The sequence below is a fragment of the Drosophila nasuta genome, chromosome 4 (assembly GCF_023558535.2).
Source record: "Drosophila nasuta strain 15112-1781.00 chromosome 4, ASM2355853v1, whole genome shotgun sequence".
Classification (NCBI taxonomy): Eukaryota; Metazoa; Arthropoda; class Insecta; order Diptera; family Drosophilidae; genus Drosophila; species Drosophila nasuta.
In genome coordinates, this window is record NC_083458.1 from 1,609,889 (window position 1) to 1,633,463 (window position 23,575).

The 23,575-nt window shown below is 32.9% G+C and overlaps 1 protein-coding gene and 1 long non-coding RNA gene across 15 annotated transcripts; one reads left to right on the forward strand and one right to left on the reverse strand.

The window, feature by feature from the left end:
• Positions 1 to 50: 50 nt before the first annotated feature.
• On the reverse strand, positions 51 to 17,281 carry LOC132794874 (growth/differentiation factor 8). 7 transcript variants are annotated; one of them, XM_060805160.1, is made up of 7 exons: positions 17,044 to 17,281; positions 15,605 to 15,635; positions 8,253 to 8,295; positions 6,451 to 7,516; positions 2,623 to 3,050; positions 438 to 2,558; positions 51 to 332 (listed from the first exon to the last, which is right to left on the reverse strand). In XM_060805160.1, the coding sequence occupies exons 1-6, from the start codon at positions 17,063 to 17,065 to the stop codon at positions 2,190 to 2,192; spliced, it is 1,959 nt and encodes a 652-aa protein (XP_060661143.1). In that variant the 5' UTR covers positions 17,066 to 17,281; the 3' UTR covers positions 51 to 332; positions 438 to 2,189. The 7 variants fall into 7 exon arrangements, with proteins under 7 accessions (XP_060661143.1, XP_060661142.1, XP_060661144.1 ...); XM_060805159.1 differs by lacking the exon at positions 17,044 to 17,281 and adding an exon at positions 16,700 to 16,739; XM_060805161.1 differs by lacking the exons at positions 8,253 to 8,295; positions 17,044 to 17,281 and having other exon boundaries at positions 15,605 to 15,827.
• On the forward strand, positions 8,245 to 19,030 carry LOC132794878 (uncharacterized). Of its 8 annotated transcripts, none has more exons than XR_009633350.1 (6): positions 8,245 to 8,872; positions 11,105 to 11,210; positions 11,641 to 11,862; positions 11,920 to 12,045; positions 12,123 to 12,326; positions 18,583 to 19,030. It is a non-coding gene; the product is annotated as an uncharacterized LOC132794878 (long non-coding RNA). The 8 variants fall into 8 exon arrangements; XR_009633352.1 differs by lacking the exon at positions 18,583 to 19,030 and adding an exon at positions 12,414 to 12,550 and having other exon boundaries at positions 11,644 to 11,862; XR_009633347.1 differs by lacking the exon at positions 18,583 to 19,030 and adding an exon at positions 12,414 to 12,547.
• The last annotated feature ends 4,545 nt before the right edge of the window (positions 19,031 to 23,575 follow it).

Sequence of the window (23,575 nt, forward strand, 5' to 3'; positions counted from 1 at the left end):
TTTGTTGCAAAATTATTAGAAAAAACTTTTGTAATTTTTTGGACGAATGGCAATTTCTTTCATGAAAATAAATTTTATTCAATTACTTAAATTTAGGTAATAGCAGCTTATTATCCTTATGCTGTGTATACTGAACGAATCACTGAAATAATCATAGATGTCAAATTTCAGTTTAATAACCTGCTTAAAATGAAAGAATCATATAAGTCGCGCCGAATCTTTATATCTTACACCAGACGCATCCGCTTAAATTATGCATTTTTATGATGCAAGTACTTTCACTAAAGTGGCATCACTCAAATAGTTGTCCAGCGAAGCAAACTTCGTCAAACCTACGAAGAAAAAATTTTATCTGAAGAATGTAGCAAATGAATAAATTAATTTTTAAAAATTCAACATTTTTTTTAAATGTCAAAATGTTTGCAAAAATTACTTACCCTTCATTTTAATATTTAAATGTACAAAATTTAAATCAAAGCGCAATTGGATATTATTTCTGTCAGTAAGATAGCAAAGAAATACAAAAATGTAAATCGCACAGCGCAACGAAATACGCCCGTGCACTGCTAGTGAACTGAGTGTGAAATGTACGTTGTGTCGAAATGAGCCGAAAAGGCTCTGGGGTTCTAATCGCAACTTGGAGTATCTATGTATGTATTATATGGTTATTAGTAATAGAATCATGTCAATCAAACATGAGAACATCAATTAAAAAAAATATGTATAAGTAATAAAAATAGTATTTGTTTATAAATTTTATAAAATTATTATATTCATTAAAACGATGTACTCCCAACTGGCATCATATTAGGCAACTCGTACTGAAACGATCAGATTGCTGTACATATAATAGGTCAATTTTAATATTTTGTCTATATTGTATAAATATTTTCTGTTTCGGTCCATTTCCTTTTATTTTTTAATTTAATAATTGTAATTAAATTCAATTTAAAGCATCAAAATGATTACTATTACTATGGAGTTTTTTTTCAATGAATATTAAAAAAAAACAACGAATAGAATGTTAGATAAATACGGTATTACTTTTATTATTGTGCATGAAAGACTACAGCTGATGGCATGTGCTACTCGACCTGCCTACTATATTTATTTGAAATATACATATACAGTAGATTCCGGTTATAGCGACTTTCAAGGGACCGACGATTTTACGTCGTTATACCCGGAAGACGCACTAACCGAAAGGAGCAAAACTAATTTTTGTTTTTTATGGTTGCCATGTTCGTAATAGATTTTTAAAATAAAACAAATTAATTTTTAAACAAAACAAAAAATTTATAAATTCAATTTAATAGCATGGTTTTTCCATAATAAATCGTATACCTGCATGTTCCTTAGCATAAGCTAAGGCGTCAGCTAAAATTAACCGAGAGTAGTGAGAATGTTAGAACCTTTGTGTCGCAAGCAAGAGTGCCATTCACTGATAAATGCATACATTTATTACAGCGTCGTTTGATACTTAAATTTGTTGGCATTATTCCGCTGTATTTTTTTTTTCGTCGCAATATCCGGTTGAATTGCGAAAAATTTCGTCGGTATAAGCGGTTTGTCGCTAAAAGCGGAGACGTACTAAGCGGAGGCGGCTCTTTCATATAAGTTTGTATGGGGACCAACCAAGCTATCGACTTTTCGTCGCAATAACCGGACGGACACTATAAGCGGAGTCGTTATAACCGGATTCTACTGTAGTTGCTGTATCTTTTCTAAAATTGTAAGGAACAAAATAAATTAGCGAAATTTTTTCAATAGCATTGTTTTTAAACTAGTTCCGTAATAAAAAGTATATGTACATACATATATATATGAACATACATATACTTTTTATTTCACCATTGCCGCATTACTTTTAAAAAAACTTATATTCGGTTGACTTATTCATATTTCCGGTGATATTCTTGTTTGAAAATGTTTTTTTGTTACACCTAAACAGCTGTTAGAAGCATTTCAATTTGGTATAAACTTTATACAATAAAATCTTGTTATATATGTATGTATGTATGTATGTACATATGTTTCACAACTAATGTTAGTGAGATTCCGTTAAAAATAAACCCAAATATGTATATTGCTTATGCATCTACAATGAATGGATAGTTTATACATTCTTTGTTTATTTTCTAAGTTTTTTTATAAAAAGTTGTTTACTAGGTTCCGTTTATCCCAATCGGCTACGAGCAGCTGCATCCCTCGACGGACATATTTGGTATAACACTCAACACCAGATTATGGTTGTCATCAAAATATAACAAGCTCAACGAACTCATTTTTGTCGGAGAGCAACATGGCGTAGCCGATGTCGTTAGCGCTGCTAAATGTGTATGTGGATATTGCTCCAAATAACCCACACGACAGTCACCGCTACAAAAATATGCATCAAAAGATGTGGGTGCCACCACAAAGTGCCAACCGAAACTCGTGAAATTCACTTTGAGTGGATAACGACAACACCGCATATCGTGATCACTTTCAGTGCAGTCCATAAAAACGCTTCTTTTTCGGCGGTGCTTTTTCTGTGAACCAATTTCAATGTGGACAGTCTACAAAAATAAAATCAAACTTCGTAAATGTTACTACTAAATATTATTATGTATGCGCGTATACCAACGGATTTTTTGAAGTGTTATCCGTAGTGACGACTAAGGGTTTCATCCATGGCTCAACGCCTTTGATGACGATTTCTTGAGTTTTATTCGTCCTGGTAGGATTAAACATTGTATCCTCTCCTGTTATGAACAAGGGTTTTAAGTCAACACTGATCCATTGACCAAATCCGACTGGAATTTTGTGACGAAACTCAAACATTTTCACTTTATGTGTGCTATTCACATGGCGTATGGCACGATGTACATCCACAACAATTTCGTTGTCTTCAAAGTTATCGTCAAATCCATCGATAATGTTCGGTATATTCGCCTTTATCCAGTCCAATCCACGCAGATATAAATGCAATTTCACATACGATACTTCCGTATAGCTATCAAATTTAAACCGGAGTACGTCGGCTTTTCGGTTATGTCGTGTATGGGATTCTTAGCCAAATAAATAAAGTAATAAAAACATGAACATTAAAACGTATTAATAGGAAATATGTATGTACATGTAAGAAACTTACAGATAAGGCAACTCTACTGTTAGATATCCCATACCACTATTGAAATAAAATTAATATTTGCACTGCATTCTCATAAAAATTTATAAGTACGGAGGAGTTAATAAAAAAATATATATTTTTTTTATCAGCGTCAACAGCCGAGACGATATAGCCATGTCCGTCTGTGTGTCTGTCTATCTATCTGTCTGTCCGTATGAAATACTGGATCTCAGAGACTATAAGAGATAGCTATAATTTTTTTTCGACAGCATTTGTTATGTTTGCACGCAGATCAAGTTTTTGCCACGCCCACTTCCGCCCCCGCAAATCAAAAAAATCGAATGACAAGCGTAATTTTAAAGCTAGAGTTGCGAATTTTGGTATATACAATAAATACTATAATAGTTATGATTTCTGAAATTTTCTGGTTACAATCAGATAAAAATTGTGGAAGTTATTAAAGAAATACTTTTGTATGGTCAAAAACGCCTACATACTAGGGTCTGAGTTGCTTTGGCCGACAATCTGGCACATTGTGCCGTTTATGGTATATTTTGAATGGTGTACTATATCGATATACCAAACATATCATTTGGTATATATTTAGTATTTTTGCAGTATATTCGGTATATTTTGAAAATAATACCGCAATATTTTGCCCTTATTAAAAATGCGGGTATCTCACAGTCGAGTGTGCTCGACTGTAGCTTTCTTACTTGTTATACCCGGTACAGAAAGGCGTATTAAAATTTAGATTTTATAGAAAATGTATGTAAGAGGCAAAAGAAAGCATCTCCGACTTTATAAAGTGTACATATTCTTGACCAACTCCAACACCATAGACGAAAAGGCAATGATACAGATATTTCTCTCGCCCACCTCTGCCCCCACAAATCAAATAGAATCAAGCAAAGATAGAGTTATGCTTTTTGGTACGAACAATAATAACTTCAGTCTTTATGATTTTTGATTTGGTTTATTTGTATCCAAATAAAAATTGTTAAAGTTATTTATCAAAAACTTGATATGGTATAAACGGGATGCGGCAGTTGCCTTGGTTGACAATCAGGTATATCTTGTTCGATGTGATATATGTATGTAATAGTATAATATACCAAATATAACATTTGGGAATTATTTATTTTGTATATTTTAAAAGTAATACCACAATGTTATGCTTTTATTGAAAATACACTGACGAGCAAAACTGTAACACGAGTTCATTGTTGCAATTTCAAAGGTCTGTAAATTTTTTTTTTTTAATGCACGCATTTTAAAAATCTTAGTCTTGTTTTATTAGTTATATCATTCACTAATATTAAGCAAAATTGAAAGCCATTTGTTATCAGTTAATGAAAATGACACGCCAAACTGTAAAAAAGTCAAATGTTACGGTTTTGCACTCTGTTTTTTTTTTTTAACAAATATTTTTATTAATGATTTTTTAATAATGAGTCCACATCCCCTTGGACTTTTCCAACTCTTCTATGCGATCGGGCATATTTTGGGTATACCGTTGTACCATTTGCGGGGGAATAGCATTCCATACGTCCTGTGTCCGTTCCCACAACTCCTTCATTCCACTTGGAGGAACTGCATATTTCGCCAGCTGCGATTTCACGTGTCTCCACAAGTTTTCAATCGGATTCATATCGGGAGATTGTGGTGGCCACTTCATAAATTAAAATTTCTGTTTCCTAGACTGTGTTTTTTTACTCGCTGCACCGTCACACCGAATTTTTTTAGCCACTTTTCGGACAGATTCACTAGCTTCTAGTATATCAAGAATGATCTTATTTTTTTTTCACTAGCCATTACAAATTCAATTACCATTAGGCTTTAAAATATCAAAACTCAGCGAGTAAAATGTAAACAAATAAACATTAGCGGTTAACTTAGCTTTAGAGCTAAAAACCAAAGCTTTGCCATTGTGTGTGCAAAACTGTAACATTTGACTTTTTTTTACAGTTTGGCGTGTCATTTTGTTTAACTCATAACAAATGGCTTTCAATTTTGCTTAATAATAGTAAATGATATGACCAATAAAACAAGACTAAGACTAATTTTTAAAATGCGTGCATTAGAAAAAAAGTTACAGATTTGAAGTTGCAACAATGAACTCGTGTTACAGTTTTGCTCGTCAGTGTAGATAGCCTACTTGTTAAGAATGGAGAAGCTTATCATTTTACCCAAAGCTTATAGGCTGAAATCTAGCGTATTTTTATTTTCATTTAACTTTTTTTTAACATTAAGCATAAACGAAGAGCAAGCGTAATTTTAAAGGTAAATTTTGATTTTTGTTACATATTAAATTCAGTCTTGAATATTATAGTTTCCCTTGGCTAAAACCGGGTTTCAATTTGATAGACAATTTCGTATATTCTGGTATTATATCATCGATTTATAAAATTTTATCATTTTTGTAAATTGTAAATTGTATTTTGTTTTTATTAAATTGGTAGCGGATATCTCACAGTAGAGCGTACTCGACTGCTACGTTCTTACTTGCTTATACCCGCTACCCATAGGGTAGAAGGGTATTATAACTTTGTGCCAGCAGGAAAGGATATGTAACAGGTAGAAGGAGATATCTCCGACTCTATAAAGTATATATATTCTTGATCAGCGTCAACAGCCGAGACGATCTAGCCATGTCCGTCTGTTCGTCCGTCCGTATGAAACACTGGATCTCAGAGACTATAAGAGATATAATTTTATTTCGACAGCATTTATGTTTCCACGCAGATCAAGTTTGTTTCAAATTTTTGTCACGCCCCCTTCCGCCCCCGCAAATCAAAAATCGAATAACATGCGTAATTTTAAAGTTAGTTGCAAATTTTGGTAAAATTACTATAGTAGTTATGATTCCTGAAAATTTGGTTGCGATCATATAAAAATTGTCGAAGTTATTAAGAAAAACTTTTGTATGGGCAAAAAGGGCTACTTAGGGGTCTTAGTTTCTTTGGTTGACAATCTGGTATATTGTGCCGTCTACGGTATATTTTGAATGCGGTATTATATCGATATACCAAATATACCATTTGTTATATTTTTAGCATTTTTGCAGTATATTTGGTATATTTTGAGATAAATACCGCAAAATATATTTCTTTTATTCAAAATGGGTAGCGGGTATCTCACAGTCGAGTACACTCGACTTTAGCTTTCTTACTTGTTTTATATTGCTTAGGAAACTTATGAGTAAATGAAATTTGAACCAACGCAAAATCAACAATAGGTAGCTCCCGCAATTCAGTAGCTTGTATTGCCTTTGAATGCCGTTTTTGCCATATGTAGTAGGTCAAGGTCAACATACGTACATACGTAAGTATACTTACGTTCTGGAAATACATATATGCTGTTTGTATGTGATAAAATACTCTCATATTCGCCATTATCATTTTCAATCACGCTCGCTTCTTTTTCCTTATTAAGATCAATAATATGTTTATATCTATAGTCATCAAACTGTTTGGGATCGTCACTTTGCATTTCATCTGTTGTCAAATTTGTGATGGGTCTGAATAAATTGGAATCGTTTATAAAATGCTGACTATTTGTTGTCCAATTTGAAGATAATAATTTAGATTCAGTTGATTCTGTATTGTTTCCATTCCTTTCGACATATAATAGCTTTTCTGAATTTTCCAATTCTGCTTTTTCATGTACCCTTATAGAGTTTAAAAGCGATGCATTATACTTTTTATAAAAATGTTCAATTATATTTTGTGGTACTGAAATTGGTTTCGTTATATTTGGCAGTTTTTTTAAATTCAAACGCATTAAGATATGCATTTTAATTGACTGTAAGCTATCTTGTTTAGTTTTCTCTCTCAATTGCCGCTGCAAAATAGTATCACCATTAATCAAAGTATTGCGGCTTACAGTGACACCCTGAGTACCGGGCCCTGAAGTCATTTTTCCATTGTTACTGTTATGATTTTGATTATTATTTGCATTTGAATTAGTAAATGCATCACTATCATTTTGCGTATCTGTATCAAAATGGAATTGATTTTTATTTGAGTTCCAATTACTTCCATTAAACACATTGGAATTAGCAACGATAGTCTCTATATTTTCATTCTGTGCAGATGCCAAGATAAACATCATTAAAATTATAGCCAAAGTCATATACCGTGCGATAAGCATACGGCATCGCCATCTTGTTTTGATTAGCTGTTGCTCGGTTTTGGGGCAATAGCAGTAGGTGTTATTCAAAGGAAGATTTTCAAAACTATTGTGAAACAAATTTGTTAAATAAAACTTTGACTTGGAGTCTTCCACAATAATTATACGATCAACTGAAAATTCAAAAAAATGGTCATTTCTAGTTCTTTGATCTTTAGTCAATTCAAATGCGACATCAATGTTAGCCATGGTGTTAACAGAACTGTTGTGTGCCTAAAATAAAAGAAAAAGATTATGTTTTTAGGTAAATTTAGTTATTAAATAGTTAAATAAGAAATAATGGGTAATTATTTTTATTCTTGCTCAGCATCATAACTTAGAACCACGATCGCTTGGCAGTCTTTCTGCTTGAACACTAGATCCCAGAGACTGGTTAATATACATCTTCAATATTTAACCGTTGGAAGGATATTTTTAATGACGGACATGGATCGTCTGTTAACACTGATCAAAATATATATACTTTATGGGGTCGGAGATGCCTCCTTCTACCTGTTACCCTTCTACCCAATGGGTAGAGACTATAAATATACATATGTATATATATACTTGAAGGAGTGAAGTGTCAGTCGACAGCAGCATCAAGTGGCCCAAATTGGAAATGGCAGAAGGGAAATTGGTAAAAAATTTCATGTGTTTCTAATCTTAATTTTAAAATTGATTTGGCTAGTCAATTCAGAGAAATCGAGTTCACCATTAATTATTTGTGCAAAAACATTAGTTCAAGCATAGTTCTACGATCGGAGCAAGGGGAGATTTATAAGAAGAGGCTAATACGACATGGGGTCAGGTGTATGCTGGATATTCTAATTGGTAAGGAGGTTTAGAGCCAAGAGACTCCTATAGGATACCTTTTATCCCGTTCGACAGCGTTATGAATAACAGTAAGTAGGCTGTGAACGTAACGTATCATACACGATATTACGATAATATGTATTTATACATTTACATTTATTTTACAGTCAGCAATGCCGCGAGCAAGACGATCGAATCTTAAATAATGAAAAGAAAATAAAATAAAAATAAATAAAATAATGAATGGTTGAGTGAGCGAGCAATTTTAGCGGAAAAAATTGTAAAATCGGCACAATTTTAACAATCGCAAAAATGAAAAAAATGTAAAATTCGAAAAAATTTCGGAAATTGAAAAAATTGTAAAATCGGCAAAATTTTGGAAATTAAAAAGATTTTAAAATCGGGAAAATTTTGGAAATTGAAAAAATTGCAAAATCGGAAAATTTTTGAAAATTAAAAAAAATGTAAAAATTGGCAAAATTTTAAAAATTGAAAAAATTGTAAAATCGGCAAAATTTTAGATATTAAAAAAATGTAAAAATCGGCAAAAATTGTGGAAATTTTGAAAAATCGGAAAAAATTTTTAAAATTGAAAAAAATTGTAAAATCGCCAAGTTTTGGAAATTAAAAAAATTACAAATCGGCGAAATCTTGGAAATTGAAAAAATGTAAAAATTGACAATAATAATGAATAAAATAATATCGATATAGTACACCATTCAAAATATACCATAAACGGCACAATGTGCCAGAGCCAAAGCAACTCAGACCCTAGTAAGTAGGCGTTTTTGCCCATACAAAAGTATTTCTTCCACAATTCTTATGTGATCGCAACAAAATTTTCAGGAATCAAAATTACTATAGTTATTATTGTATGCACCAAAATTCGACGATAGCTTCAAAATTACGCTTGTTATTCGATTTTTGTCAATTTCTGCTTGCAAACATAACAAATGCTGTCGAAAAAAAATTATAGCTCTATCTCTTATAGTCTCTGAGATCCAGTGTTTCATACGGACGGACGGACGGATATATACTTTATAGGGTCGGAGATGCCTCCTTCTACCTATTACATACATTTCCTGCCGGCAGTAAGTTATAATACCCTTGTACCCTATGTGTAGCGGGTATACAAAAAAACAACTTCATAAGGGCGGAACAAAGTTCGCCGGGTCGACTAGTATATCATAAAGGTCAAACTGCACCAGATTGTCAGCCAAGCAGCTATGTCCCGATTGCAGTAGGACTATTTTGCTATATTATACAATTTTGATCCCATCGCAATCAAATTCTCAGAAATCATAAATACTATATACATATATTATTGTCTATACTATAGTTGTTATTGTCCATTCGCAACTCTAGCTTCAAAATTACTTATTGGATTATTATTATTGGATTTTTATCGACGTTCGAGGGCGGATTTACTTCCGTGACAAAAATTTTATGAAATCTTTATCTGATCATATCAGTAAGAGTTTAACAATCAACCGACGATTTTTGAGAATGAATTCTTTTGGTGTTTTCGTGTTAGTCATCTGCTGACGTCGATGGTCGTCGGGAGCGCTCCAAGTCAACAACACGTTCCCGACCATCTTTGGCATTGAGATGAAATTTCGGCCAGAAGAACTAGCGCGAAATTTACATTTTTTCATTTGACATTACTTTCTGTATTACTGGGATTTTTACATAAAGAAAGTTTAATATTTCTGATATTCTGTTTTCCCAGCGTGTAATTATGAATTATGCTAATTTTAAAATTTGTATATGAAATTGCCCCTTAGATTTTAGTTCTTATGTGAATCCTCTACATTTTCCACAGTTATAAAACAAATCAATATTTTTATTTTTTAATTATATAAATGAATAAATAGAAAGTCATTTTTACCAAAAAGCTCGATAAAAACTAAACTAAAATAATTGAAACTCTTGTAAAGTGTAAAATGAAAGTTAAAAAAACAATACAAATATTTTATTATACCCGCTACCCATAGGGTAGAAGGGTATTATAACTTTGTGCCGGCAGGAAATGTATGTAACAGGTAGAAGGAGGCATCTCCGACCCTATAAAGTATATATATTCTTGATCAGCGTCAACAGCCGAGACGATATAGCCATGTCCGTCTGTCCATCCGTCCGTCTGTCCGTATGAACACCTAGATCTCAGAGACTATAAGAGATAGAGCTATAATTTTTTTTCGACAGCATTTGTTATGTTTGCACGCAGATCAAGTTTGTTTCAAATTTTTGCCACGCCCACTTCCGCCCCTGCAAATCAAAAAAATCGAATAACAAGCGTAATTTTAAAGCTAGAGTTTCTTTTTTGGTATATAGAATAACTACTATAGTAGTTATGATTCCTGAAAATTTTGTTGCAATCAGATAAAAATTGTCGAAGTTATTAAAGAAATACTTTTGTATGAGCAAAAACGCCTACTTACTAGGGGTCTTAGTTGCTTTGGTTGACAATCTAGTATATTGTGCCGTCTATGGTATATTTAGAATACGGTATATGGGCAAATCCCACGTGTCGCACGCTACATTCGCACGATTTTAGCTAATGAAAATCAATTTTTTGGGAGGTTTTTTAAAGATTTACCGTAAACTTTTGTTATGTGTTTAGAGTGAATTGAGAGTACTTTCGAAGGGTATAAGATTCAATTTCACTGGAGTCACTGTTTTGAAAATAATTAATAAAATTGTGACGTGTCGCACGCTACACATAGTGGAAGTTAGTTTCAAAATTTTCATTTCAAACGCAATTTTTAGCGAATTCTGCAAAATAAACCCTATGAAAGTTAATATCCTAAAGAAAGTTAAGAATATTAGAAGACAAAAACCGATCATTTGGTCTTAATAATGTTTATAGATTTTTAGCAAAGCCGTAAACCCATTGTGTCGCACGCTACGTGTCGCACGCTACACTTTTTCCGCTGGCATAAACATAAGACAAAAATCTTTTTATTTAAACTAAACATTATTTATTATATTCATAAATGTGCTTAGCAATTATTTCAACGTGATTTACTTTTGATTTGTATATGAGCCCAAGCTGAGGCAAAAAATTGTGATGAATTCAAAAGGGATTTGAAGGTGTGCGCAGAGCACGAATGTAAGTAAAATTATGAAAATTATAATGAAAATTGGGTTTGATAAAAATTTTTGTATTTATAATGATCGAAATTTCTTTTTTTGCTTTAAATTCTTAAAATTCGATATCTACTTTAATGTTCCATATAAAGAAACATTACAAAATGTGAAATTTAAAAATTAGTCGCTGGTGGACTGTTTCTGGGATTTGCCCATATACCAAATATACCATTTGGTATATTTTAGTATTTTTGTAGTATATTTGGTATATATTGAGAAAAATACCGCAAAATATATTTCTTTTATTCAAAATGGGTAGCGGGTATCTCTCTATTCAGTTTCAATCGACTGCAAAATGCCTTTTGGCGCTTTTTCTACTATATTTTGTAATCTTCGATGTAATTTGAAATTAATAGTAGATCGATTTCTTTATTTTTGTTTTTTTTTTTTAGAAGACAAAACGAGTTGACGGCTATTATGCAGCTATGAATGACAGTTTAATCTAAGAAGCTAATATGAATATATATGTTTACTAGTGTATATTTGTCGAAATTTTTAGGGTGTTTGTTTAATAATTTTTAAGACATAAAGCAAAGCGACTGGAAAGCGAGGATCACACTCAATGAGACAATTGAGTTAAAGAGAGCAATTGATTGAATTAATATACAAACAATGTACATGTACTACAATTAAGTTGAACAGATTGTACTATTAATGTCTGAAATCTCTAGGCAGAGAAATTGAAGTGTGCTTCAGTGGGACATGAGTTGATGCAATAGCAACTGTTGCAAAACTGCAAGGCTGATGTGTGCTTCAATAAACACTAACTAAATCAAATACGTCCTACAGCTTTCAAGGTAAGACTACAGGCTAACTCTCGGCATTTTAACTAGTCGATTCGCCGTGCCTTAATGATTTTTGTGACGTTTTACAGCTACCACCTAGGCTGCTGCCGGCTTTTGCTAAAAATCCATCAATACTGTACGACTTCTGAGAAGAAGATACGTCATACCGGCACGACTACGGACCACTGGTCTATGCTCTGCCCCTAGTAGGTGCAGCCGGTCCTACCAATCTACCTACCTTTGTAGGTGCGAACTTAAAAATAAATAATACAACGGGTCTTCTACAGTCCAATGTATGTAACTAATTTCCTAAATTGTATATATGTACGTATGTATTCTTGATCACATTTTATTCATTCGCCCTTCCTTCTCTATACAAGAAAATCTAACAATAACTTTACATACATACAATGATGATTCCTGATTTGGTTGCGATATGATACAAACGAAGAAGAATAAATAATTACATATGCAAAACTGGGCTGACTGCTGCTGTCGGGTCAATTTGATATTGATAATTTGGCTGTTTATATTTTTATACCCTCTACCCATAGGGTAGAACGGTATTATAACTTTGTTCGTGTGTAAGAAGGCATCTCCGCCCCTATAAAGAATAATATTCTTGATCAGAGTCAACAGACGATACGATGCAGCCATGTCCGTCTGTCTGGATATCAATAACAATAAGGGATAGAGCTTTAACGTGTGAAACACTGGATCCCAGGAACTATAAGAGATAGAGCTATACCATCAGAGATACAGCACTTGTAACGTTTGCTCGCGGATCAACAAGTACTATATCGATATACCAAGTTTAGCCTTGGGTATATTAGTACATTTTATACCCGCTACCCCTAGGGTAGAAGGGTATAATTTTGTGCCGGCAGGAAATATATGTAACAGGTAGAAGGAGACGATCCATGTTCGCCTATCTGTCTTACCGCCTGTCCGTATTAACATCTAGATCTCAGAGACTATAAGAGATAGAGCAATAATTTTCATTCGACAGCGTTTTTTATGTTTGCACGCAGAAATTGACAAAAATCGTATCGTCGAATTTTGGTACATACAATAATAACTATAGTAATTTTGATTTCTGACAATTTGGTTGCGATCACATAAAAATTGTCGAAAATATTAAAGAAATACTTTTGTATGGGCAAAAACGACTAATTCCTAGGGGCTTAGTTGCTTTGGCTGAGAATATTGTGCAGTCTATGGTATATCGATATACAAAAATAACATTTGGTATTTTAGTAGTTTATAGTACAATTTTGGAATATTTTGAAAATAATACCGGAATATTTTGCATTTATTCAAAATAGGTAGATAGTGTGAGATACTATCGAGCACACTCTTCGGTTTATAAGGTGAGCGCGAAATTAAATATATTTCAGACCTACATCTATTCATTTACATATGTATGTTCATAAGGATATACTTCATTACTAAAAAAAAATGTTGGCAACCTCAGTACGCCCAGCCATTGCAAACACATTGGCCCCACATATCGCTCTGTGTAATTAATATCACTTTCGACAGTGACTTAGTATACATACATATATACATATAGTATTTAAATAATTTTGTCCTGACTAGTTACAGTTACTGGTGGCTGTCAAACTGCAGCCCAAACGGCAGTACATAGGAAGTTAATTGCTTTACAATGAATTAAAGTGAAAAGTATACGCGCATACTATCATAAGTAGCTTTTTTCGTAAACTGTTCTGCAAATGCTTCAAATGTTTTCACATAATAGTCCCTTTGCTCTCTCAGCAGTTGAGATCTGTTCTCTGCTTTTGCAATGCAGATGAACAATTAATCTAATATTTGAGTGCATCTTTGTGTCAGACATGATCAACGAGCACACTCGCTTGCACTCGTATATACATAAAACTTTGTTTTTCCAAAGCACAAGAGCTCTATTTCCAATACCAATGTCAATAACAAAATATAAATATATCGTTTTGCTTTGGTTGTGTTTTGCATACTGCAAATAAACATATGTATCTACAATACCCAATCGGTATAAGTCATTTTAATTGGAATTGGAGCAACAAGTTCGTACTTTTCCTTTTTGATTTGTATGTACCGAGGAATATAACGAACATTGCAATTTTCTGACAACAATAAGAGTATCGTGAACAAGCAAATTTATTAGTTTGAGAAAAATAAAAGGAATTTACTCTGCATTAAAAATGAAAGCAATTGAAGCTGCGGACTCAGTTGACTGGTATATGTGTATGTATATGTAAATACGTACATGCAAACTTGTGTTGGCTAACACGCTAAAAATTGATGGGCTCCTTTTTTAACTACTATACAAACTATTGCGGTAATTTTTCAAAATACACCAAAATACAAATATACTAAAAATATACCAAACGGCATATTTGTTATATCGATATAGTACCACATTCAAAATATACCATAGACGGCACAATATACCAGATTCTCGGCCAAAGCAACTAAGACTAACAACTAACTAAGTAAGTAGGCGTTTTTGCCCATAGAAAAGTATTTCTTTAATAACGTCCACAATTTTTATTTGATCGCAATCAAATTTTCAGAAATCATAAATGCTATTGCTATTATTGTATACACAAAAATGCGCTCTAGCTCTAGCTTTAAAATTACGCTTGTTATTCGATTTTTTTGATTTGCGGAGGCGGAAGTGGGCGTGGCAAAAATTTGAAACAAACTTGATCTGCGTGCAAGCATAACAAATGCTGTCGAAAAAATTTTAGTTCTATCTCTTAAAGTCTCCGATATCTAGGTGTTCATTGGACAGACGGGTAACAGGTAAATCATTCTTTTCTGCAAAAAATAAATCTTAATGATGTAATAAAATTATTACTCACAAAATGCAAATCAATAAGGTAGTTTCTTCTGCAACAAATCGTTAGACAAAATCCTCACTCTGCTAAAAGAAAGCGAATTTCCATAATTTCATCATTGAATGAGCATTCTTTGAAGAATTTACTTATTAAATTAGAATGCAAGCTAATCTGTTTACCAAAGCATGCAAAATTAGACGAATACGAAGTTTATAGATTGGGAAAACATATGGTAGAAAGTGTTCAAATTATTTTGAAAATAAAAAAAAAAAAATTATTAAATCATTCAAATTTTCGTTTTTAACTAATATGGTTGTTTTTGTGAGTCGACGTAATAGAAGCTGACTATTAAAGAGCTTTGAGACTACTAAGGATTTTCAATGCGCCCAATATGTTCCTGTGGAATTAGTCCAAATTCAATATTTTATGAAATTGACAAAACGCGGTTTATGCTTAAACCTTCCAATTTTCGTTACTACACAGATTTTTTTTTTTTATTTTTTTTGTTTGGAAGAACAATGTTTTAACAACTTTTTTTTAACATAACTTTTTTTTTACCATAACTTAGACTACAGTTTTGCCGGCAATTGTTAAAATAAAAATGGATTTTTCTTCGTACTAGTGTATTGTTATTGTAATTAGCCGAAAACATAATTATGTATGTCTAGGTTTTGACTCACTTAATATTTTATCCAATTTAAAAAATTAGGGAGCTTCAATTGTTTTACACTCACTCTATTTCCATCCGAGTTAAATATTCAGCAGCTTTAATTGAGAAATGATTGATTGGCATACATATTTAATATGTTGTTGATTTTGTTTTTAAATTGTTGACATATCCGTTACTGTGTATGGATACAACGGGCTGCATGCATATGAATGTTGACATATACATATGTATGTATGTATGTAGATATGTATGTTGTGTATTTTTATTGATATTATATAGTAATATGTTCTTTTATTTCGAACACCGGTACATCTGTTTGTATTTACACATGTATGTACATATATACATATGTGCGTTGTCAAAATTGCATCTAGCGATCTATATAAACATGCATATACATACATGTTGTATGTATGGATGTACCAACATATGTACATGCATGTGCCCGACACTTATCTGTTGTTATTTATTATTTTTGATCAATTTTTATAATAAAATTAAATACTACACATGCTATACATACATATGTATCAGTATGTATATACATACATATATTACACATCACGTTCGAATATGCCAGTGGATGCGTGGAATAAACGATTAATTTTATTGTATGCTATAAATATGCACAATTATATACATATGATGTATGTATGTGTATGCAATATCAGCGTGTGTGTAATACACACTGTGTATGCATGGAGGTTGCATGGATACACATTGTACGTACATGTTTGTATTTACGTGTCAATGTACATATCCATACGTCCTTATGTACATACGAATGTAAGTATGTGACTACTGTGCACTCATTCACAATGGTCACTCGCACTCTATTGTATTCAATTAAAACCATTTATAATTCATTTTTGTGCTCTTGAACTTCAGTTCAATTCTGGAAGTGCAGCATTTCTTGAATACAAATGGTTGTGCATTACACTCATTACTCTTACATATGTACATATGTATGTATGTATGTATTTATTTAAGTTATAAGTCTATTTAAAATATGTACATACATACATATGTATATGGGTAGTACCCATAATGTACATAATATGTATGTAAGTACATAAATATATACGTATACCATACCAATGTAAAAAATGACAATTTTTTATTTCGAGAATATACATACATATGTATAATAAAAACATACGATTGTATGTAGACACAAACGCCATACGAAGCACACATTGATTCATTTATTTGCTAGAGAACAATTATTTCCACACATCGCATATTTTTGTATACTTGTTTATAATATACAAACATATATTACTATACATATATGTCCATCTATGTATATATATATAACTATATACATATTATGGATATGCTTAAATATTCAATGTACATACACATATACATATATAAGTTGGACAGTTCAGGTGTAATCTATTTTGTACATTTTGTCATGTGTTCTCAATGCATATGTTTATATATGTTTAAACATAAGAGTACATGCCCGCTTACATACAAATATATAAGTACACTACATACACATGTCCATACATACACACATGTATGGGTGTACGGTATGTGACAATTATTCGTTGGTTTAAATTGAATCGCAACGCGTTTTTTGCCTTGGTAAAAGAAAAACACAGCACAGGCACGCACATTCAAGCAGACTACAGCAACAGCAGCAGCAGTAGCTTCAGCGACAGAAAACGAAAATTCTGCGACAAACAACAGACAGAACAGAGGCTGATCGTGCCATACAACTGACTAACTGTCGGACTCGCATCCCACATCCCACAGCCATCAACAGCAAGATGCTTGCTGAGGATGAATATGTGATCAGCTCCGCTCCGTTCGGTCTTGGGTAGTGGGTAGTTGTAGACATACATACACATATACATATATATATATATATAAATATATATTATTATTATTATATATATATATATACACATATGCATCGCTTTAATATATATTTATATATATACATACAACTGTATTTAGGGTTCGGAAATTAAACGTATGTACCTAGTTTAAATAAAGTCAATACCTAAATGATTTGATGAAGTGAAAGTTACCTCCGATACGCTCCTGAACTCTATACCCTGCCTAAGTTCAAATTCGCAATGAATTTGAAGTCAATATTTTCGGTCACTAAGTCATAAACATTAAATACTGTATTTTATTTGTATTGTTGCACAAAAATACAGGGAGTTTTAAAGCATATCATCAGTCATAATGCACGTATTCGTATTCGGGTTGGCCTGACATTACATTGCAGATTGTAATGTTTCTCTTAAATATCTGTGAACCAAAGTGATATGGAACTCTATCATTATAATAAAAAATAAATTACATTTATAAACATTAGTCATTATACACTGATTGTTTTTCTATTCAGCATACTTACAAGCTATTGCTTCAAGTGATTTTTGGTGATTACACGATGTTGCTAGATTTGAGCTGTACCCCATCTTTTAATAAAAATTATCTAATACTTTTAACTAATTAGCAGTAAGTGATGCCAGTTAAAACATCTCTAATCCGAACTCAAAATTATACAAATCTATCGGATTGGAAAACACAAAGCCAATCATGGGACTGTCGTGATAATTAAAAATACATGCATATGTTTTATTTTTGCTTATTATTGCTCTAAATTTCTTACTGATTTTCTTGGTTTTCATATGTATTCTCTATTTCTTATTTGGTCCGATAATGACACTTTGATGACCTAACTGGTTTTGCGTCTTAACCCTTTTTGTATTTTACTTCAAACAGGAAACGAATATATTGCCATTTGTTGGCCTTCAGAAAAAACTTGATTGCGCCCAACGGTGCAAAGCAACATTCGAACTTCGTTACGTATAGATTATTTTGTCAGTATGTTGCGTGTATATTGGTTTCGATTATTTTGGTTACCAAGTTGTAATTGTAATTCAGAGTCGAAATAGCTTTGGCAATTGAAATAAAGAATCTGTCGACATTTTGCTTTTTTGATTGGTAACATATTTTAGTTGTACGTGTTCAATTATATTTATTACATTAATATTTACATTTCTTTATATTTCTTTATAGTGTTGGAGATGCTTTGTTCTACCTGTTACATACATTTTCTGCCGGTACAATGTTATAGTACCCTTCTACCCTATGGGTACCGGGTATAAAAAGAAAGAAATCAACATAACAAGTAGAAGTGTCACAGAATCCCTTGCCCTTGAATTTCTGCATTTGTATTTGTACTCGTATACACTGCAAAACCAACCAATGCACTATGGTCTATGAAATTGCTACTTCACATTGGCTCCACATTATTATTAAGACTCAATGCAAAATAATTTATTTCATTTATCACACTTTGACTTAAAACGTTCCACCATATAGTTACAATTTACAAGTTTTTCTTTTAACAAATAAGAAAATTACAGTCAAGTGTGCTCGACTGTGAGATACCCGCTACCCATTTTGAATAAAATAAAAATATTTCGGTATATAAAAAGGATATGACGTAACCTCCGTTGTTTATTTATTTATTATTTGATCTAAGTTTTTGTCCTTTTTCATTTGTAAATTTTTCGAAAATCCAATCTGACAAGGGCGATATTTTGCGATTATTTGGCACAGCCGCATATCGATAAGATCGCTATGATAAAGCTCGAACGTTCCTGAATATTGTGAAACTTTAAGTAAAGGGGGAAAAGTGTAAATTAGCAATGAATGATGACATTTATCTGTACAAGCTGTCGTACTTTGCTCTTGTTAGTAGAGGTTGGGGCTTTAGTTTTGTTCACTGTTAGTTTTGTTCCATGATGCATGTTAGTTTTCTAAAAAACAAGTAAGAAAGCTACAGTCGAGTGTACTCGACTGTGAGATACCCGCTACCCATTTTGAATAAAAGCAATATATTTTGCGGTATTATTCTCAAAATATACCAAATATACTACAAAATACTAAAAATATACCAAATGGTATGTTTGGTATATCGATATAGTACACCATTCAAAATATACCATAAACGGCACAATGTGCCAGATTGTCAGCCAAAGCAACTCAGACCCTAGTAAGTAGGCGTTTTTGCCCATACAAAAGTATTTCAAGAATATATATACTTTATAGGGTCGGAGATGCCGCCTACTACCTGTTACATACATTTCCTGCCGTCACAAAGTTATAATACCCTTCTACCCTATGGGTAGCGGGTATAAAAACAAGTAAGAAAGCTAGGGTTTATAAGCAATGCGATAGCTCAGGTGGTAGAGTGCAGCCGCGCATGTTGTGGTGCCCGGTTTCGAACCCGCTCGAAGTACAAACTTTTTTTTTTTAACCACCCGGTCGGTGGTGCTTGAGTTCAAATCCCGAACAAAAATACATGCATATTTATTTTTAATATTTTGAGATTATTACCGTAATATTTTGCCTTTATTAAAAATGGTTAGCGGGTATCTCACAGTCGAGAACACTCGACTGTAACTTTCTTACTTGTTTAATCTTAAGCAGCTAATCGATTGTGTACATTAAAAGCTCATAAAAAGTTTCAGCTAAGCCTTTAAAGCTATATTTTTAAGATTTTATATGTTTGATATATTAACTTTAAGAAATTATCAAAAATAAAAACCATTATCATCAACATTTCGACTTTATGCCAAAAAATCGGACTCTTGGACCATAGTGCAAAGCTATTGTTGTGTCGCTTCGTCGTTTTCTATACTTTCTCGTGATTTTTCCAAAGCCCAACAGTGATAAAAATTGGAAAACATCCTTTAGTGCAGGATCTCTTGTATAGTCGCTACTAGAATTTTGTGATACCAGGAAAGCTATGTAAAAAGCCTAAGGACTCATGTGCATGATCACGTACAGGTGATGCATTATATGGAATTCTTTTTATATTGCTGTTTATATTGCCTTGAACAGATTTATATAAAATTATCGGCACAAACAAATATATATTTGTACCAGTTTTGCTAGTTTAGTTATATAGTTCTAGCATATTTGAAAATAGAAAAGCTTGTAAAATTTGCTTATAGCTTGAAATATAGCTTATTTTATAATTCATCTACTCTAGTTTTAAATGTATTTGCGACGTACGTCAAGATAGCACCGCAACTTTACCGTCACATATCGATACAAAACAAGTAAGAAAGTTACAGTCGAGTGTGCTCGACTGTGAGATACCCGCTACCCATTTTTAATATGGGCAAAATATTGCGGTATTATTTTCAAAAATATACCGAAAATACTAAAAATATACCAAATGGTATGTTTGATACAGCACACCATTCAAAATATACCATAGACGGCACAATGTACCAGATTGTCGGCCAAAGCAACTAAGAGCCCTAGTAAGTAGGCGTTTTTGCCCATACAAAAGTATATCTTTAATAACTTCCAAAATTTTTATCTGATCGCAACCAATTTTCAGGAATCATAACTACTATAGTAGCTATAGTCTATACAAAAATTCGCAACTCTAGCTTTAAAATTACGCTTGTCAATCGATTTTTTTGATTTGCGGGGGCGGAAGTGGGCATGGTAAAAATTTGAAACAAACTTGATCTGCGTGCAAACATAACAAATGCTGTCGAAAAAAATTATAGCTCTATCTCTTATAGTCTCTGAGATCTAGGTGTTCATACGGACAGACACACAGACGGACAGACGGGCATGGCTATATCGTCTCGGCTGTTGACGCTGATCAAGAATATATATACTTTATAGGGTCGGAGATGCCTCGTTCTACCTGTTACATACATGTCCTGCCGGCAAAAAGTTATAATACCCTTCTACCCTATGGGTAGCGGGTATAAAAATATCGGATAAAAAAACCTTTTATTTTCGCTTTTTTACGTGATATTTAATCTTAAATTAGAAAAGTTATTAAATCCGTGTTCGTCAAATTGCATGCAGTATTTATGCACTAAAATCGTAAATGAAAAATTGAAGTTGCAACATTTTTGCCTATATCTCGACTTTGACGAGTTGTCGACCAAATCGGCTTATGACAAGTAAGTTATAGAGTATAGTTTTATGAATACCCATTAAATTCATAAATTTCGCTAGAGCCGTTTTCGCGATATTTCTGGAAAAGTACAATATCCTCAGCTCCAGTCCCATACAAAAAGAGCACAAAAAATTAACTTTGCCGATTAATGGCCATTTTTTTTTTAATTTGTTGTCGCCCATAGCGCGCATTATGCGTTCGTAGATATAAGGAAGATATGTAGCAATTTTGGTTGAAATCCTTACAGCGGTTTTCGAGAAAATTTTGTTTTGTTAACCCGCAAAATCAAGTTCATTTCGCAGGTGCATCAAATAGATGGAACCGTGGAACCAGTCAGGCCAGAGCGGACTCAAAGCGGAAAACTTTAGTGTTAGATAACACCTGAAGCAACTTTTTTAATTTAATACCAACTTTTAATTTTGAAAATATGAATGTTATGCATTTTGAATTTTGCGAACGTAACCCATTATTTTGTACTGAATCCATGTTTCGCTTAACACTAGGATTTTTAGGAACGTGACCCCCGTGTTAAGCGAGGGCCACGTGTATATACATAAATATATATACAGATGTACATAGTCAAAATATTGAAAAATCTGCAAAACAAAAATTCGACGCTAACTTTGTACTAGCTTCGCGGATGTTAAGCGTTGCTATGATGCCAAATTTAATTGATTTGTAATTTTCGCAATAATCACAAAAGTTGAATTTTCTCGAAAACTGCTCTAATAATTTCAATAAAAAAAAGCAAAATATTTGTCTATTTGATTCGAATAGAATAAAAAAGCGCGACATGGCCGACAAGTTCTGCAAATATGAAGAATAATTTGATAGTGTTAACATATTGTTTTGCCGCTAACAGTGAACTGAAAAATTACGATTTAAATACGATTATGAAATGCGTATATATTTTAATTATAATAAATCAATGTATATGTAAATAGAATATTAAAGTGAAATATTAAATAATAGTTATAGTTGTTTAATTTAGTTATTTTCTGCAAATATTTTAAGTCCCGCCAAAGTCCAAAGGGTGTTATTTAACACTTAAAGTTTTCCGCTTTGAGTCCGCTCTGGCCTGACTTGTTCAACGCTGGTTCCAGCAATTTCATGCACCTGCGAAATGAACTTGATTTTGCGGGTTAACAAAAGGTAAATTTTCTCAAAAACCGCTGTAACGATTTCAACAAAAATTGTTACAAATCTTCCTTATATAAGTTAACCTAAGTGCATTGACTCCTAAAATGCTTGCGCTGGCTTTGGAACGAATTCTCGCTAACCAAGGCCACGGGCAAGCTAAAGCGGCTGACGCCGCAACTGATGCAACTTACGTCATTGCCGAACGTATTTCTGACACATATCCCGTTGCTACTGGCGGCTCAGAGAGAGCTAGTAAAAAGTGCTGATGCTGGTGGTTGCCGTTGGCATGGGCATGGGTAATATAAATGAATCTGAAGTTTGTCAAGTTTTAATTTATACCGAACCCATAACCATAGCAGTCGCTTTCAATAAAGAATAAAAAGTAAACCTTTTAAAACTTATATTCGAATCTAGTTAATTGGCGCCCAACGGGTTAAAATTCGTACGTGTTAAACTTTGTGCGCACGGAACACCGTACGTAAAAATCTCACAATAAATACGCGCTTAACAGTGTGTGTTAGTGTGCGCCTTCGCGCATGTCAAACAAATAAAAAGACAATAATAAATACAATAACATTCGGTTAACTTGGTGACCATTGACATCAAAATTAAATTAAATTAAGTTAAATTAAAGTAAATAAATAAATAAACCACGCAAAGCGTCTGGAGACTAGGGACCTTTATTGCACGGACGGAATCAGAATTAACTATGACAGACTACTCTAATGCTAATTACATACCGATAGTAGATGGGGTCGTAGTAGTTTGCGACGAGTACAGACACCTTGGATATTCGACGAACTTGACTTCATACGATGTATTTGTGAAGAGACAGAGAAACAATTGACCTTAGTGGAACAAATACATCTAAGACAAATAATAACTGAAGACTTATAAGACATTAGGACGTTAACGGAGACACTAAGGGTTCAC